This window comes from Nicotiana sylvestris, chromosome 8 (genome assembly GCF_000393655.2).
Source record: "Nicotiana sylvestris chromosome 8, ASM39365v2, whole genome shotgun sequence".
Classification (NCBI taxonomy): domain Eukaryota; kingdom Viridiplantae; phylum Streptophyta; class Magnoliopsida; order Solanales; family Solanaceae; genus Nicotiana; species Nicotiana sylvestris.
Window position 1 is genome coordinate 31,196,010 of NC_091064.1, and position 20,244 is coordinate 31,216,253.

The 20,244-nt window shown below is 33.0% G+C and overlaps 1 protein-coding gene and 1 pseudogene across 1 annotated transcript; both read right to left on the bottom strand.

The window, feature by feature from the left end:
• Positions 1–205: 205 nt before the first annotated feature.
• On the bottom strand, positions 206–3,062 carry LOC138874870 (uncharacterized). Its single transcript, XM_070153658.1, has 5 exons — positions 2,717–3,062; positions 2,340–2,544; positions 1,640–2,190; positions 854–1,464; positions 206–649 (listed from the first exon to the last, which is right to left on the bottom strand). Exons 1-5 carry the CDS (start codon positions 3,060–3,062, stop codon positions 206–208), a joined length of 2,157 nt encoding a protein of 718 aa, XP_070009759.1.
• Positions 3,063–7,669: 4,607 nt separating this feature from the next.
• LOC104249861 (hydroquinone glucosyltransferase-like) lies at positions 7,670–16,418 on the bottom strand (annotated as a pseudogene).
• Between the last annotated feature and the right edge of the window lie 3,826 nt (positions 16,419–20,244).

Consider the following 20,244-nt stretch of genomic DNA (forward strand, 5'->3'; position numbering starts at 1 on the left):
CAGTAAATATTAAAGTTTAACTATTCTATAAAAAAAACAACTTTAGATGCTTGACAGAATACATAAAAACATAAATAGTGCAGATACACAAATTGATGTTTATACTTCTTATTCATCTTCAAAAACTTAAACAATTACACAAGAAAATCCGATAATTTGAGCTCACTAACATTTATTTTGAATAACTATTCTAACTACATGATATTCATTTCTTTTTCGGCGCATTCTTGCAAGTTCTTTTGTTATGCCCTTCACCTCCACAATTGCCACATGACACCTTGTATTTCTTTGACTTTATTTCATCAAATGTTTTATATCTTTCCTTGTGAGGTCTCCCTGGCTGCCTTTTATCTCCCGCCGGTGGCTTTACTACCTCATCCAAAATATGTTGTGGCACATCCCATTTGCCTTCATCAGGAAGAGGATTTACTGGCATTTCATAGGTAAGCAGAAGGCTCTTCCTTGTGTAATACGGAGAGCAATAGTTTTCGTATGTTTCATTCCTATGCCTTAATGCTGCCAAAGCATGCGCACATGGAAGTTCATCAAGTTGGAATTGTCCACAGCTACATTTCTTGTTTTCTAGACACATAATGTACCGCTTCACACCATCTAACACAGTATGTATATGATCTGTTGAAGCCCTCACCTACAATTGAAGACCAAACAGAAATAATAATACATCAATCATTAAAATGGATTATCAACAATTTACCTACAAATCAGCAACAAATATATTACAGCTCATCTACAAACTATTATTACCGACAATTTGACTACAGTTTAACTACAATCTGGAAAAACTGCAGCTAGTACTTTTTTGATTCTACTGCACCAAAAAAAAATATCTTACCCTTAGTTTCTGAGATAATGTACTGTTGTCTTCCAATTCTTTGTTGTATTTGTGACCAAGGTATGTGAAAGTACCCTTTGCCTTCGATAACTTTTCTTTTGTCCAACGTTCAAGAAGAGTCCTCATATACTCAAATAGATCAAATATTGGAAGCTCTCTTGCATCTTTTGTTACAGCATTCAACGACTCGGCAATGTTTGACGTCATAGTAAAAGTTCTATTCACCGTTGCATGTACTCTTGACCATCTATGATAGCCAATATCATATAGGTAAGACTTTACACGCAGGTCTACCTCTTCAATCTTCAACATCCTTTCATTAAATTCATCCATAGTGTATGACCGTGCTGTAGCAAAGTACAATTCATGTAATTGTAGATGTCCCTTCTTGAATTTTGACCTTATATTTGTCCATATATGCCACATGCAAGAGTAGTGTGCCAATCCCGGATAGACAACTGATGTTGCCTTCAGTATACTCTCATGCCTATCTGAAACAACACACATTGAAGGTCTTTCACCATATGCCTCCTTGAATTGCTCAAAGAACCACTTCCAAGACGCGTCGTTTTCAGAATCAACCACAGCATATGCCAAGGGAAAAATAGTACCTACATTTTTAAGACATAAAATATGATTAAATAACAACTACAATATATATTGAGAAATATAGACATGTTAACTACATTCTTTTATATAACTACAAAATAACTACAACATAACTACAATTTAACTGCATTTTAAAGACTGTCTACAAAATAAGTACAAAATTATTCCATTATTTACCTGATGCATCCATGGTGCTTGCTGTCAGCATAATCCCCCTGTAGGCTGACTTTAAGAATGTCCCATCAACCACTACTACCGGTCTACAATGTTGCCAACCATTTATTGATGTATAAAGAGCAACAAATGCGTATAAGAAGCAATCATCTGCTGCCTTCTTCAATTTAACAACAGAACAAGGATAATTCTTCTCAAGAATATAAAAATATTTGGGTAATTTGTTGTAGGAGTCACACGGATTCCCTCTCAAAAACTGTAAAGCTTTTTCCTTTGCTCTCCATGCTTGCATGTAGCTTAGGTTCAGTCCATGTTCGGATAACATGTCAGTTTGTATGTCCTTTGGTGTGTAAACAGTCTTAGGATCACAATACTTTGGAACGACCATGCTACCAAGTACTGCTGCAGTACGTTTGCGCTGTATGAATGTTTCGTCCATTAGGTAGCATGTGTGTTGACGGCTGAAACTTCTTATCTTGAACATTGCCGAATCATTAATTGATGTTGCCTTGAAATGCCATTTACAGCTTTCAGCAACACATATAAGCCAGTAGCTACAAAAGAAATACAATATTTACACAAATTTATGAAAAAACTACAATAAACTACAAACTGACTACAATTTAACTACAATTTATAAAACCCACCTATCTTCAATCATACACTGATTTTGCTGATATATTATCCACAAATAACTACATACCTTCTATGACTAGATCTTTTTACTCTGAACTGGAACTTGTGCATCACTGAATAATTCTTCATTGCAGCAGCTACTGTTTGCTTGTCCTGATAAACTTGTCCTTCTTCAATATATGTTTGCGTAGATTCAGTTATTATTTCACTTTGATATTCCTCTATAGCTGGTGAGGATGGAAATTCAAGTAAGTTTAGGGATCCAGACGAACCTGCAAACAATAAATTCATAAATGTAGTTTCTATGTAGATAATTTTGAAAGCAACATTGCTTTATCCTTTTCAGTACTATGTGAGCTTTGTAGTTTAATTGTAGGTAATTGTAGTAATATTGTAGATAACATAGTAACACCATAACTCTCTGCAATGTCGAATCAAACATACCTGCACTGGTGCTTTCATTGTTGATTGCCAATTCCATATTGAAATCTCTTACGCTTATACATAAAGGATACGAACCTAAGTTTTTATTCTCCTTTTTGGTTTCCATGTAAGCACGAACCCCCATATCATTCCTAATCTCCATTGGAGGACAATTCTCGTTCACAATGTATTTGATTTCTATAATTTTATCCGATGTATCAATCGATAATTGTTCTGCAATTGTAGAACTGAGAATTCCGTAGTTTGCATTATCATCTACCACAATGGCATCAATTTCAAAATCTCTAAATCTGCCATAGTTATCCCAATTACCATTCGATTTCAGCATTATTGGGATTTTTGACATGATTTCGTGTAGTTGATAGGAAAAAAGACAAAGAACAGATATAGTTTCTACAATTTGAGTACTGATATCGACGAAGAGCAATTTTGTACAATTTGAGACGAAGAACAGATATAGCCTCTCTTCAGTAATTGTACAATTTGATTGCGTTTTTTGTTGTAGCTGATATCAACAGAGATCTCTTTCTGTTGAGGAAGGAGATAATTACGCAACTGGTGCCTTCATCAGGAAGAGAGATCTCCTTCAGTTTCAAAATTCGAATAAAATCCTTGACAGAATCACATCAGATTTGGTGCCTTCATTTTAGGGCTTTTTTAATGGCAAAATCTACCTATTTTTGGATTGGTATATAATTTGTAGTAAAAGTGTGGACTACATGGGTAAATAACAAATTATGAACATTTTTGGTAATAAGATTTGATATATGGTATAGATAGGTAAAAATCTTTTATGTTATAGGTGGAAAGTATATGGGCCGTTGGATGGGAATGGGTGAATGATTGGGATTTAATTAAGAGATATGATGGGGTTATGGATTGATGGATCAAGTGGGTTAATGGCTTATGAGCTGTCGATTTGGGCCTTAAAAATGCGCTTAAAAATATTGTCCAAATCTTAGTCACATATATGATAAAAATACTACAAATGTAAGAGTCAATTCTAATTAATTACACTAAATTATATTAAAATATGAAACTATTTTTGGTATTCTTAAGAGATTATATTAAAATAAAAGTATAGAAAAATTAGTGAAAATCATAGTAGAAATAAAAATATATTGCTATAAAATACTAATGGCCTTAATTTAAAACAAGAAAATATTTAATGAAACTATTTTTGTGTTTTCAAATTTATACTCTAAAATTAAAAATAAGAGTGAACTATATTCCTATTAGAATAAATTCTTTAAAAATACTAGAAATACTAAACTAACTTTAAAGATGCGCGAGTCAAAAATTACGTGATTACAATGGGTAATAGTATCATCAATATAAACAAAAAATGATTGAACTAGGTTCAGATATCAATTTGTAGGATGCAAGAAAAAGAATAGAATAAACTCCAGTTATATTGGCGGACTATTGCATCTAAGATAATAATAATAATAATAATAATAATAATAATAATAATAATAATAATAATAATAATAATAATAATAATAATAATAAATTGAAGGAGTGTGAAGATATTTTTAGGAAATACAGGTTTAAAACCTGAAAAGTTAGTAATATTGTAAAAAAAATTTAAACATAACCTGCACCAGTACCGTGCGCGCAAAAAATTAAGTTTTTCTTTTAAATTTTGCCCCGCTCTGCGCTGAACTCGCATATGTTTATACCCACACCGCCCCCATACTATCGAAACCAGCACGGCCCCACCGCCCCGCACCCTGCACCGCCTCGTTACTATCCCTAGACGACAAATACTTTTATGTTATATTTTTTGTTCTGTATTCTCAAAGTAGTGAAGATTTCTAATTTTTTTTCGATTCGGCCATACATTCGATCTTTAAAGACAAAAAATAATAATTATAACTCTATTCAAGCAGAATTGATCAAAGTTAGGGGTGAGCGTTCGGTATTTCGGTTCGGTATGTAAGAATTTTGGTTCGGTATTTCGGTATTCGGTTTATCAATTGTGTATATCAAATACCATACCAAAATATTTCGGTATGGTTCGGTATTTCTTATTTTGGTTCGGTACGGTTTCGGTTTAACAATCAATGAATAATCAATGCTAAGTGCTAACAGTGCACATGCACAATTGAAATTTTCACTCTAAAAGAATATGTTTTTCGATATATAACAGTGCACAACTGGACAATGTGCACATGGCTGAAACAAGAATAACATATTATATTCTCTTAATTGTGGCTGAAACCTGAAACCCCTGTGATGTGAATCTGTGATAACCAATTCACAATTTCACATGGCTTAAGAATAATTGAAAAGCAAAAGCTGAACAAGACAATAACTTCTTTACAATCTGGCAATCTGCAGTTGCAAACTTGCACGCCAGTATACTCAATACTGTATGTCATATTATACAATATTACAATCTGCACATTGCACAATGAATCTGGCGTATACTGTAGTTGGCAAAAGCTAGCAAACTGCACAATGCACATTACACAACTATATTAAACAACTTAAACACAGTTAAACACTTAACACAGTCCAACAAGTCCAACAACTTAAACACAGTTAAACAAGTTAAACACAGTCCAACAAAAACAGTCTTAAGTATTAACACTTAAATACAGTGCAACACAAATAAGAGCTTGCACACATTTAGGAGTCAATGAACTCCTAAATGAATAAAGAATACGACCACCAGTGCTAAACGCGCATTCCGTCGCCACACTAGAAATTGGAATTGCCAACACATCACGAGCCAACTCCGAAAGAATAGAAAATCTATGAGCAGTCATGCCATCAACCTCATCCATAATCAGAACAGTCTTCTGATGGTGCAATCTACAATCATCAACATGGATATAATCATACTTCTGATACAAACATTCAAGAAAGCAGAGGTTTACCTGCCAATATTAGCACCTAGGGATTCATTGCTAACAAGTTCTTTTATGGAATTTGCAGTACTACCACCAATTCCTTTCTCAATTTTAGAATCAGCCTTTCCACGACTATCACTAGCATTTACCTAAAAAAAAATAAAGGTACTGTTATATTAATCCAACATCCAACAGAAAGAAAGAGTAAGTGAAAAATGATTAGATTACAGTCCGAGAATTTTCACCATTTAAAATGCGCATTCGATTGAATACTTTTTTAGATACTCTCCAAACAAAGAATTCATATAAGCATACACCTCAGCATTTATTTTCTTCCCTTTTTCCTCCCCAAAAAGTTCTTCAAGTGCTCCCTCAACATATTCAAATTTGTTACGTGGATCCAAGACGGAAGCAATAAAAATTATTTTATTCATCTTTTCAGGCTCACCCCAATACTTCTTGAAAGGCTATAACGAATTAACAATATCTTTCCAACAGATGCAGCAGCAGTCTAATACTCTAATGTAACTGCAGTCTGCAGCTAAGCAAAAGCTAAAAAGGCTAAACAAGCCACTAACATTTAGCAATATCCTTTTCTAGCCATCTATAAATAAATAAAAAACCATGGCCATTACTACTCAAGTGACAAGTCCACACTCCACAATTATTTAAATCTTTCCAAACCAGCAACCATAAGAATGTCACAACAAAGAAGACTAACAATGAATTCACTCAACTGTCATCATCCGAAAGTGTCTATCACAAGAAAAATGCAAGGAAAGTTCTAAAAATCAGACCTAAACAAAGTAATCATATGGTAAGCCTAACACATAGTCGTGTACTCACAACTGTTATTATACAAGCAAATGAATTAAACAACATGAACGTGATACAGATGATATTTTCCTACTAAAGGGAAAAGCTCGGAACAGCAGTTCATTCAATCAGCAGTACAACCAAAAGAAAGCGAAATATACCTTTGAAATTGAAATTGAATCGAGCTCGGAACACTGGAACAGGACAGCAGCGTCTTCGACACTTCGTTTGCCCGAAATTTGTGAGGAGTAGGGAATCGAATCGAGCTAGAAATCGTCGCCTATAACCCTAAATTAGTTTGATGCAGAAAATCGAGCTGGGATGAGAATAAGATGAGATGAGACTTACAAAACTTACAAAAGTAGTGAAGTTAACCGGTGAAGATGAGATGAGACTCGAGCTCGACTGTCGACTGGTCGTAACTCGTAAGTCGTAACTCGTAGACTGATATCCTAAGCAGTCGATTCTCGTCAAGACTCGGCACTCGCAGACTGATATCCTAGACTCGCAGTCGATTCTCGTCTTCTTCTTCTCGATGATATCCTTCCTAAGCAGTAAGCCCTAATGGCCTGGATGAGAACATTAGATCTCAGAAACACATTAGGGCTATCCATAATCAAAACAGTCTTCTCGACTTGGGTCTTGGGTATACTATTAACTGACTTGGGTCTTGGGTAATTGATTGAGATTGGGCTTGGGAGTTGGGGGAGTTGGGCCTGGGTGGGTAAGACGCCGGGAGAAGGTATGGGACTATGGGGCATGGGCTATTAAATAGGTAATTGGGCTTAGAACTTAGATATAGTCATATATATTATATAGATTCAACAAATTTTCGGTATTTCGGTGTACCAAAATTGTAAAATTATAATACCGAAAACCGAACCGAAATACCAAAAATCTAGTACCAAATTAGACCGAAATACCGAAAAAACCGAAACCGAAATACCAAATTAATTTGGTTCGGTTCGGAATTCGGTTTTTCGGATTTTATGTCCACCCCTAATCAAAGTTACCAAACTGAATAACAAGGAGGGCACGTGACAACCAATGGAGCCAAAGTTATTACTCCTTTCGTTTCAATTTATGTGAACTCATTTGATTGGGCACGGAGTTTAAGAAAAGATAGAAAACTTTTGAACTTATGGTGTAAAATGAGGCATATATATTTTGTGTGGCTATAAATCATTGCATAAAGGTAAATTGTTTCCGGGAAAGGGGTCATTCTTTTTGGCACGGACTAAAAAGGAAATATGTTCACATAAATTGAAACGGGGGAGTATTAATCATGTGACAGCTCCTTCCACTTAGAAGCTAGTTCAGCTAGTGCTTTAGTTGAAGAACCATCTTCATTCACCACCATTGCTGCTGCAGCTTGTAGCTCTCTCATTTTTTTTGCGCACTTCTTTTCCTTCTTCACCTACCATCAATTCTTTCACTACTTCGGCAATTTCCAATCGCCCTGCAATACCATTATCACCAATTTTTGTCCTCAATGCCACTTTTAAACCCTCATTTAACAAAACTGCGTTCAACCGTTGTTCGGCATAAAGAGGCCAAGCAATAAGAGGAACACTATGAATCATACTTTCCAAAGTCGAGTTCCATCCACAATGTGTCCAGAATCCACCGACTTTCCAAGAACCCATTAGGTAAAAAATCAAGAGGGTTACTTGAATTTTGGACATTAAAGTATGTACCACTAGCAATTCTATCATTTGGACATCTTATTACCCATACGAATCTTTGTTCACTCATTTCTAACCCTATTGCCAGTTCAATTAGCTGCACGTGTGAGAGGGTCCCACCACTCCCAAGTGAAATGTAGAGTACTGATCCACGTGGCTGCTCATCAAGCCATTTCAAACATTGTGATGGCTCATCATCAACTTTGTTACTTGTATCCATTAATACAACTGGTCCAACTGGATAAATGGTTGGCTTATAATTACCAGATTCTTTATCCTGTAGAGCCTTAATAGCTCCAGGTTCCAAGTCGTTGAAGCTGTTCAAAATTATGCCCTCGGCCATTTTTTTCCTCTTTGTCTGATGAAGAGCCCATTTGTATGCCTCATTTTTCCTGTCATGAACCGGGTCGGGAAGATCCTTCCCATGTACAGGTATGCAACCTGGAATAGCAATGGTGTATGTGGTTAGAAATACATTCAATTCAATCCATAATTATTTATTAAGATCATGATATATATATATATATATATATATATATATATATATATATATATATATATATATATATATATCAAATGGAACTCGTGATTTTAAACATATTATACTACTTTTGGCCCAATTTACGTATTATACTTTCCTTTAGTCTATCCCAATATGAATGTCATACTTACTTATTTAGAAACAATTTAAGTTTAAACTTTCTATATTATCCGTAATTAGATGATTTATATCACACAAATATTAATAGCTTGTTTCAGACTACAAGTTTTAAAAGTTTTCATTTTTTCCCTTAAACTTCATGTCAAGTCAAACACCGCCACATTTTTGTGGCTACAAAAACATGTCATTAAGTTTAAAATAGAAATTTGAAATCAAAGATTTTCCAGATATATAAAAATGTGTAATTTTTTGTAAAACAAACTAAAAGGAGTGTCACATCAAATGCAATATAAAGAGTATAAATATTATGTTTTGAGCAATTTTGAAAGAACTCACAACCTCTAAATCATTAAAATAAGAGTTTAACTATATTCACCGGCACTCTACAAATATTTTTGACCATCAGGTCAATTTTAGCTATTGAGGCTAGTAAGCTGTTTTACTACAAGATTATAAATCTTATTTATTTTTCATGAAGAGTTATGTGTAGATCTTTTGATCAGTCTAATAGTGTAAAAGGAAATTCAATGTCAATGTTTATAAATTAAACGCTTGAGATATATATAATAGATCTGAATCCGTCTCTAACCTAGCATGTGAACGGCTGGCAAGTCTTTAAACTCACAAGAAACAGTTTTATCAAGCTCTGGTAAATAAAAAGCTAGCGACAACATCATAGCCGTTGAAGTATAGAACATATAAGGGGAAATCTCGAACTCATTAGCCACATCAAATGCATCAGTACCAAAAAGATCAACCACTAAAGCAACTACTTTCTTTGATTCAACAAGAGACTTAAGAACCTCTCGAAGAGACACTACTAGAAATTCGAAAAAAAAAAGATCACAAAAAGCGACCAAAGTTGGTCGCTTATGGCCCAAAAAGAGACCAAACACGTCTGGTAGCTATATTGATGGTCTCTTTTATTTAGCGACTAAAGTTGGTCGCTATTTGGTCTCTAAGCTAAAAGGGCCAAATATTCTGATTTTGACTTTAGTGACCAACTTTGGTCGCTATATTAATTTAATAATATAAATTTGACGACCAAAGTTGGTCTCTACATATGAAATACGTTATTTTTAATTTATCATTAATCATTAGAAAGTGACCAACTTTGGTCTCTAATCCAAATATTATATTTTAAAATCTGGACAATAGAGATCAAAGTTAGTCGCTAAATTCAAGAATTTAATTTTTTTTTAAAGATAAGCGACCAACATTGGTCGCTATATTTCCAAAAATTGTATTTTTTTAATAGAAATCTGGGCAGGTAGCGACCAAGGTTGGTCGCTATTGCCCAGAAAATTATTATTTTTATAGTGAAAAGCGACCAAATAGAGACCAAAGTTGGTCGCTTTTCTTGGTATATTTTTGGCAGAAACTGTCTGTTTTGGCAGCTAAACCGCCTGTCAGCTTACCAAACATCCTAAACAGGCATTTTATGCCAGCAACAACAACAACAACAACAACAATTAAAAGCAACAATCAATAGAACTAACACATTAAGCTAACAAAACTAAGTTAACGCTTATTACAAGCTCATTCGAACTAAAAAAAACTAACACAATAGAACTAAGTTTTTTTGTCTAGTTCAAAGTATATAAAGTACTCAAGGAGTGTTCTTTCAGCATTCTCGTCCGAAAGTTGGATTGTCTCGCCCGATTCATTAGGTGGTTGACTGCGTATGAATTCCCCCACGTCAGCTTCATGTGAAGCGAACCTATATGAAAAATTATATATATTGAATTAGTATTTCAAAATTTATATAAAAGTAAATCAAAATACTTAATGAAAAGTAAAGAACTTACATGTATATAGTCGAGGCTCGACCCTCCTTTCTGAATCAGTCTCTTTCTTCTTCTTTACAATACGAGTTTCATTAAATAGCTCATCTTGCTTCATTGGCATCATAAAGCTGTCTGGTGGCTTTGGTGATTATCCTCGTGGTACTATTACTCGGGATGAACTTGGATACAGAGAATAACTTGGATACAGTACCTGACAGGGTGTGTCTTTGATCAATTGTTGATCTCTATAGCTACAATGATAATGAGAAGGCAACGACATGTGTTTCAAAATAGTGATGGTGTAGGTAGGATTTTAACATTTCCTAAGTAGATAAAAGAGGTTATAGAGGAATTCTCTACTTCACTTTCCAAGAGGAAAAGAAGTTTGATTGATAGTGACAACGTTGATGAAGACGGAATGTTTTCCGTTGGTCGTGGCAGTTCCCATAAAGCGGGGATCATAAGACTCTATGATGACAAAGATTATAGGAAGTTTTGTTCTAAACTTTCTTCCAAGTCTGATCCGTACAAGCTTAATGTGATATTGGTGATATTTATTCGGATTTAGACAATGATTTGACCGACAAAAGTATGAAAATGCTCTTAAAAAGAATTAAAAGTAAAACGTTTTTCTTGGTAGAGAAGGATGTTGAAAAGATTTTACCTTTAATTCTTTTTAAGAGCATTTTCATACTTTTGTCGGTCAAATCATTGTCTGAATCTGAAGAAATATCACCAATATCACATTAAGCTTGTACGGATCAGACTTGAAAGAAAATTTAGAACAAAACTTCCTATAATCTTTGTCATCATAGAGTCTTATGATCCCCATTTTATGGGAACTGCCATGACCAACGGAACACATTCCGCCTTCATCAACCTTGTCACTCTCAATTAAACTTTTTTTCCTCATGGAAAATGAAGTACATAATTACTCTATAAGCTCTTATTTTATCTACTTAGGAAATACTAAATTCCTACCTACACAATCACTATTTGAAACACTTGCCATTGCCTTCTCATCATCATTGTCGCTAATGAGAAGAACAATTAAAGGCACACTTTGCCAGGTACTGTGTCTTAGTTATTCTTGGTGGAAGTTCTATTGCATGTCTAATAACGTCATTCAACCTCTTCTAATAATCCTCCGGCAATCTAAAATTCCAAAACATAAACTAAAAGTTCAATTCATATTCTAAACCTTCAATTCATATCCACAAAAGTTCAAGTCATATCCTAAAGGTTCAACTCATATCCTAAAAAGTTCAAGTCATATCGTAAAATTTCAATTTATATCGTACAAGTTCAATTCACAAGAACAAAACCTAAAAACTAAAAGTTCATCAATTCTTATCCTACGAGTTTAAACATAAACTAAAAGTTCAATTTATATCCTAAAGGTTCAATTCATATCCACAAAAGTTCAAGTCATATCCTAAAATTTCAATTTATATCCTAAAAATTCAACTCATATCCTAAAATTTCAATTTATATCCTACAAGTTCAATTCACAAGAACAAAACCTAAAAACTAAAAGTTATATTCATATCCTACGAGTTTAAACATAAACTAAAAAAGTTCAAGTCATATCCTAAAGGTTCAATACATATGCTAAAGGTTCAATTTATTTCCTAAAAGTTCAACTCATATCCTAAAAGTTTCAATTCATATCCTAAAAATTCAACTCATATCCTAAAATTTCAATTTATATCCTACAAGTTCAATTCACAAGAACAAAACCTAAAAACTAAAAGTTATATTCATATCCTACGAGTTTAAACATAAACTAAAAGTTCAAGTCATATCCTAAAGGTTCAATACATATGCTAAAGGTTCAATTTATTTCCTAAAAGTTCAACTCATATCCTAAAAGTTTCAATTCATATCCTAAAAATTCAACTCATATCCTAAAATTTCAATTTATATCCTACAAGTTCAATTCACAAGAACAAAACCTAAAAACTAAAAGTTATATTCATATCCTACGAGTTTAAACATAAACTAAAAGTTCAAGTCATATCCTAAAGGTTCAATACATATGCTAAAGGTTCAATTTATTTCCTAAAAGTTCAACTCATATCCTAAAAGTTTCAATTCATATCCTAAAAATTCAACTCATATCCTAAAATTTCAATTTATATCCTACAAGTTCAATTCACAAGAACAAAACCTAAAAACTAAAAGTTATATTCATATCCTACGAGTTTAAACATAAACTAAAAGTTCAAGTCATATCCTAAAGGTTCAATACATATGCTAAAGGTTCAATTTATTTCCTAAAAGTTCAACTCATATCCTAAAAGTTTCAATTCATATCCTAAAAATTCAACTCATATCCTAAAATTTCAATTTATATCCTACAAGTTCAATTCACAAGAACAAAACCTAAAAACTAAAAGTTATATTCATATCCTACGAGTTTAAACATAAACTAAAAGTTCAAGTCATATCCTAAAGGTTCAATACATATGCTAAAGGTTCAATTTATTTCCTAAAAGTTCAACTCATATCCTAAAAGTTTCAATTCATATCCTAAAAATTCAACTCATATCCTAAAATTTCAATTTATATCCTACAAGTTCAATTCACAAGAACAAAACCTAAAAACTAAAAGTTATATTCATATCCTACGAGTTTAAACATATCCTAAAAGTTCAAGTCATATCCTAAAGGTTCAATACATATGCTAAAGGTTCAATTTATTTCCTAAAAGTTCAACTCATATCCTAAAAGTTTCAATTCATATCCTAAAAATTCAACTCATATCCTAAAATTTCAATTTATATCCTACAAGTTCAATTCACAAGAACAAAACCTAAAAACTAAAAGTTATATTCATATCCTACGAGTTTAAACATAAACTAAAAGTTCAAGTCATATCCTAAAGGTTCAATACATATGCTAAAGGTTCAATTTATTTCCTAAAAGTTCAACTCATATCCTAAAAGTTTCAATTCATATCCTAAAAATTCAACTCATATCCTAAAATTTCAATTTATATCCTACAAGTTCAATTCACAAGAACAAAACCTAAAAACTAAAAGTTATATTCATATCCTACGAGTTTAAACATAAACTAAAAGTTATGATTATATCCTAAAAATTCAACCCATACCCTAAACCCTAGATTTCTATAAATCCTAGATTTCTATAAAATGTTAAATAAAGTTAAATACAATGTTAAATAAAATGTTAACATTTCTATAAACCCTAGATTTTTATAAAATGTTAAATAATGATAAATACAACCTAAACCCTAGGTTTCTATAAAATACAATGTTAAATAATCAATTGAAACACTAGTCATTTGAAACTAATTCATAGCTAATAAACAAAACATTATAAGCTTACACAAAAGATATAAATTGTAATTCTAACCTAGAACTTTTAGGAGGTGGAGAAGGAGAGAGACGCAGCAGCGGTAGAGGCGACGGCGACGGGGCGGCGGCAGCTGGGCGGTGGTTGTTGGTGGCGTGGGTGGGGCCTCTAGTGCTGGGAGTTGGAGGGGGGGGGGTTTGAGTGTGAGAGAGAAAAGAGAGATTTTGGGAAATTTTTAGAAAGAATGGGAGGGGATCCCCGTTTTGACAGTCTGGAATTAAAAATATCGACCACAGTTGGTCGCAATTTTATTAGGTAAATCAGTTTTGAATTTTTAGAAATAGCGACCAAAGTTGGTCACTATTTCTAAAAATATTATATTACTCTTAATTCAATTTAAAATTATATATATATGTAGTATAAATTTAGGATTTTAATTCAATTTAAGCTATATATATATATATATATATATATATATATATATATATATATAAGCTATATTCGATACAGTATGACCTAATACACTTATACTCAGTGCATAGTATAGCGTAAGTATATATATTATATATATATATATATATAAGCTATATTCGATATAATACTACCTAATACACTTATACTTAGTGCATAGTATAGCGTAAGTATATATATTATATATATATATAAGCTATATCCGATATAATACTACCTAATACACTTATACTTAGTGCATAGTATAGCGTAAGTATATATATATTATATATATATATATAAGCTATATTCGATACAGTATTACCTAATACACTTATACTCAGTGCATAGTATAGCGTAAGTGTATATATATATATAAGCTATATTCGATACAGTATTACCTAATACACTTACACTTAGTGCATAGTATAGCGTAAGTATATATATATTATATATATATATATATAAGCTATATTCGATACAGTAGTACCTAATACACTTATACTTAGTGCATAGTATAGCGTAAGTATATTATATATATATATATATAAGCTATATTCGATACAGTATTATCTAATACACTTATACTTAGTGCATAGTATAGCGTAAGTATATTATATATATATATATATATATATATATATATATATATATATATATATATATATATATATATATATATATATATAAGCTATATTCGATACAGTATTACCTAATACACTTATACTTAGTGCATAGTATAACGTAAGTATATATATATATATATATATATATATATTATATATATATATATATAAGCTATATTCGATATAATATTACCTAATAGACTTATACTCAGTGCATAATATAGCGTAAGTATATATATTATATATATAAGTTATATTCGATATAATATTAGCTAATAGACTTATACTCAGTGCATAATATAGCGTAAGTATATATATATATATATATATATATATATTTACCTAACCTGTCCAGGACGTACCTGTAGTCAATTAGCATAATACTAGCACATACAGGTACTTTCAAGACTTCTTTAGGAAGTTTTTGTAAATCCCGAGACTACTTTTAAATAAAAGACAACACATTAATTTTGAAAAGAAAAGGCTACAGATTGAATATATATACACACACACACACACACACACACACATATATATATATATAGAGAGAGAGAGAGAGAGAGAGACACGCACGATTCGTAGTACTATTAATCCCTTGTATTACAAAAGTATTAACGGCTTATATTTATATTATTTAGATAGTAAATACAAAAGTGATTTTTAATTTTGGCCATTGTTGACCTGAATAGAGACCAACTTTGGTCGCCATTTATTCAAGAATTTAATTTAGCGACCAAAGTTGGTCGCTATATTTAAATCAGATTTAATTATATTTCATATAATATTTAAATTAATAATATAATTATTAAAATTGTATAATTGGGTCCCATTTAAGCGACCAAAGTTGGACGGTATCTTCCTACCCTTTAAGTTGCGACCAACGTTGGTCGCAATTTTTATATTATATATATTTATATTTTATAATTTTTTTAAAATAATAATATAATTATTAAAATTTTGTAGGTGGGTCCCACTTTAGCGACCAACATTGGTCACTAATCTCAGTAAATGTTTGACCAAGAAAGTCTGACCAGTCCAGTCAACATTTTGACTAATATAGCGACCAACCTTGGTCGCTATTTTGTTTCTTTTATTTATTTTATTATTTTCGCTAGTTTAGCGACCAACTTTGGTCGCTTTTTCCCACAGACCAACTTTGGTCGCTAAATTTTGGTCGTTTTTTTCCGGATTTCTGAGAATCAAGAGAACGGGTAATAGTAAGGCAAATGCGCGTCACAATGTTAACTTCGGGGGGCAAGTCGTCGAAGTTAACTGGAGGAAGAAGGAGATAATCAATGCCAGAGGGAAGACCGTTAAGGAAAGTATTTTGAGATTCAGGTATGAGGCCATCTGTAGGAAGAATGAGAGTTACAGAGAAGTAGTGTTGTAAAACAAGTCGTTTAGCGAATTCGACAAGAGGATTTAGGTGACCCGTACCAGGAGTTGGTAGTATGACTATGTGGGGATTTTGTGATTTTGTTAGTGACTGAGTTTCGGCCATTGAGTTTTGCAGTTTGGAGAGAGCTTAAATTAGAGAAAATATTTATAGTAAAAAAGAGAATGATGGGACCAATCACTAGTGGTAGCTTCCTTTTTGGGGGCAGTGCGAATAGAGAAAGACAAGTTGGAGGCCAGGAAGAATGGGGGTTTTATATCAAAACTCGATAGAAAGGAATGGATTTTTTAAATAATATTCAAAGATTTTTGAAATCCTTGTATAGTTCGAGGTTAGTTCTAATTTTACTTCGTTATCAATTAATGCTTATTCAAATTTTTTCTTTAATGGATTTAAGTTATATAAGGTTAACAGTGTCACGACCATGAATTCCCTTCCATAGGATGTCGTGATGGCACCTAGTCTTAGGGACTAGGTAAGCTTAATACTTACTGATTTAATGACAAAATCAACCAACAACTATACAAAACCAATAATCCCAAAACCAGTAGTACAAGTCATAAGCTCTACTGAATTTACTAGAAAATCTATAAATACAATTGTTCCAAAATAGGAATAAACAGTACAAGTAAGAATCGGAAGGTGACTCTGAGGCTTGTGAACGCGACAGCGGGTATGCCTTGAGTCTCCACAGCAAAGTCCGAACAACTAGCTAATGATCAACAACATCCGAGGTACCTGGCTGCACAAAAATGTGCAGAAATGATAGCATGAGTACACCACAATGGTACCCAGTAAGTATCAAGACTAACCTCGATAAAGTAGTAACGAGGACAATCAAGACACCTACTAGACTAAATAACCTGTACAAGTATTGTTGATACCAAATTTTTCCCTAGATATTTTTAATATGCAAAATAACTTCAAAATAGCATATATATGCATATATAAGTATGTCCAAATGTTTTATTATTTTCTCATAACTTTTAAAGTTTTTTAAATCAATATATTTTCCTCTTTTTCAATAAAAAACCAATAATTATTTCCAAAATTATTATTTTCATTAATTCATTTATTGAATTTTATATTTATGCTAAATATAGCTAAGGTAATTTTTGCATATTTTTACAAATTTATTCTGTATTTTTTAAGCTAAATTGCATATAATTGCAATATTAGCCCTTTTAAGATTTAATTATATTTTATATTCATAAAATTAAGTCCTGTATTTATAAATTATTAATTATATGTTATAAATTATTTTAGTGCTTTCAATCTATTTTCATAAATTAATTTACTATTTTTTATAATTTAAAAAGGGAAAAAATTGGCTATTTAAATAATAGCCCAATTGCTTTTCAATTTTAGCCTAATTATAACCCCAAATTAAACCCAATTCCCCCCGGCCCAATTTCAATTTAAACCCGACCCCTAACCCAATTTAACCAGCCCAACCCGGATTCCCCACCTAACTATTTTAATCCTGGCCGTTGATCATTCAGATCAACGACCACCATTACCCTTACCTAAAATAAACCTAAACGACCCCTTACCCTAATTCATTCTTTACCAAACGCCGCCCTTGAATCTCTTTCCTCTCAATTCTCTCTGCAACCTCTCATGAACCCTAGCCGCCGCCATCTAATTTCACCTTAATCTACCTCAACCCCTGCCTAATCCATGGCCTCTCGTGGCCATTTGAGATGTGTATCGGCCTCCTATAGCTCTTGGGTGTTTGTTTCTGTGGTTCCATGGCCAGACCTCGAAGGAATCTGGTCTAGTTCTTGCTCAACTTCTGTTCATGGCCTTTCTCCGACCATCCATGACCTTTCTCCGACCATTCATGGCCTTTCAAGGCATATCCTTGACTTTTCTGATTAGATCGATAACTTTCAAGGTCTTTCTCACCTTTTCTGGGTTTTTCGAAACCCTAATCTTTGAGATCTTTCAATTTTCTTCAGATCTATCTTAAATTTGTGCTTATTACGAACTTCTTAAGTGTTTTTCTCAAAGATTCTCCGATTTTCTTTCAACGTGACTCTTTATTTTTCAACGATTAGGGTTTTCCTTTAAGTTTTTCAAAAGAGTTCTTCTCTGTTTTTAATGTTGTTTGTGATTTTGCTATGTTTAAATGATTTGCTCATGTTGTTCTTCTATTTATTTCAGCATGTTAAAAACCCTAGTTCCCTTTTGGTCTTGTCCGAGTTCTGAAACTATTCTTGTTTGTTTGAATGTGCATTTGTTCGATTAAGTTCTTTGATTCTCTTTTCTTTGTGTGACTTATGTGGTTCTGATTTCTCATCATCTCTTAAACTCGACTACTGTTGTCAAAACCCTAATTTCTTAAAAGGTTTTCCTCACTTGTTACTGTGAGGCCTTTACTTGTTTCTGAATCTCTTACCTGTTACTATGTTCTTCTTCACTATTGATTCTAAGTGACTATTTGACCTACTTGACTACTGTGCTTCGAATACTTTTCTTACTGCTGAACCCTAGCTTACCCCTACTGCTACTGTATGTTTGTGTTGCTTCTTTTGTCAACATGTTTGATTCTGCGTGCCTGTTCATTCCTTGCTATTTATATGTTGAGATGCAGAATCTTGACCCCTTCTTGATTGATCCTAATTCCCTCGATATTGAGACTAATTGCAAAAGTTTTCTTATGAACCCAAATTTTACTCGTTTATTTGAATTAATTGATTCCCCTCATTTAATTAATGTAGTGTTTTACCTTGCTGAATTTTCCCCAAAAATTAAGCCTACTTTGAACTTAGACTTGATTATTTACTTCATGCTTTTACTGCCCCTTATATGGCAATAATCAATCTGTTCCCAATATGATTTCTTTCCTTAATTAAAACCTGTTAGTATCCGTTAAGCAGTGATTCCTTAATTAAAGGGAATCGCTTGTGTTAATTGATTCTGATTGTGATTATTTCCATGTTTTGTTAAGATTTCACTCGTTTTCAAAACTATAAATACCCACCCTCTCTTCTTTCAAAACACACGAATAATTTGAGTTCAAAACATACACTTACACTCAAACTTTCTCTCTTTTCTCTACTATTACTTGTGTTGCTACTTTGTCTAGCCGGCTGAAAGCCAAGGCTAGACTGTGGAATCTTGCTTATTTTTCTTTCTGCACTTTGCTTCTCTACTGGTATGTCCTAGTTAATTTTTAAAGTCTCAACAACAATATGTTCCTTTGATTGTTCCAATTTCTTTCATTCTTGTCTATTCCTGCTTATGTTTCTGCAATTTAGTTATATTACTAGCATGTTGTAATATGTCCCTTCCCATTTAGATCAATGATTCCCTATGTATGTACTCTGTCAGTCACTTGTTATGTGTTTGCTGACTTATGAATCCCAAACCCCTATATCCCCTCTATGTGTTTATATCCTCTGGCTGGTTTGTGGGCATGTCAGCATCAGTTATTGCTTTGCATGACCAAACCTGACTCCTTCTAGGATCATATGCTACATACAATGAATTCCCAAAACCCCTTGACCCCTTTGTGTAACTACTGATTCTGTGTAGTTTGAGTTTTATTACTACTGTTTTCAAACTACCCTTACCACTTACTAGTTTCAATCCAATTTTAAATAAATCTCTTCCAACTATGTTCTACACTTCCACTATATTCTTAGAACCTAGGTTCGCCCCCTCTTGTGTGAGCCTTACCTTGGGACCCTTGAACTCCCTCTAAACTTGGACACATAAGGGATGACCCTTCCACACTGTACGCATTTTTGTCTGGTTATGTAAACCTGGGTGTAAGCACTGCCCGAGGTCCCTTGAGACGCTTAGGGAACTTTGACACACCCAGGTATGAGAAAGGCTTTGAAACCACAAATGACATTTGAGGTTGTTTATTCCATAACTGTAACGACCCGACCGGTCGTTTTAAGCTCTAGCGCATCGTTCAGAA

Excerpts from the sequence above, each read along its gene's own strand:
- LOC138874870 (XM_070153658.1), bottom strand. The coding sequence starts at position 3,062 with ATGTCAAAAATCCCAATAATGCTGAAATCGAATGGTAATTGGGATAAC. Across the intron at positions 1,465-1,639 it reads AAGCACCATGGATGCATCAG|GTACTATTTTTCCCTTGGCA; the intron begins GTAAATAATGGA and ends TTAAAAATGTAG. Across the intron at positions 650-853 it reads CATTATCTCAGAAACTAAGG|GTGAGGGCTTCAACAGATCA; the intron begins GTAAGATATTTT and ends CTTCAATTGTAG.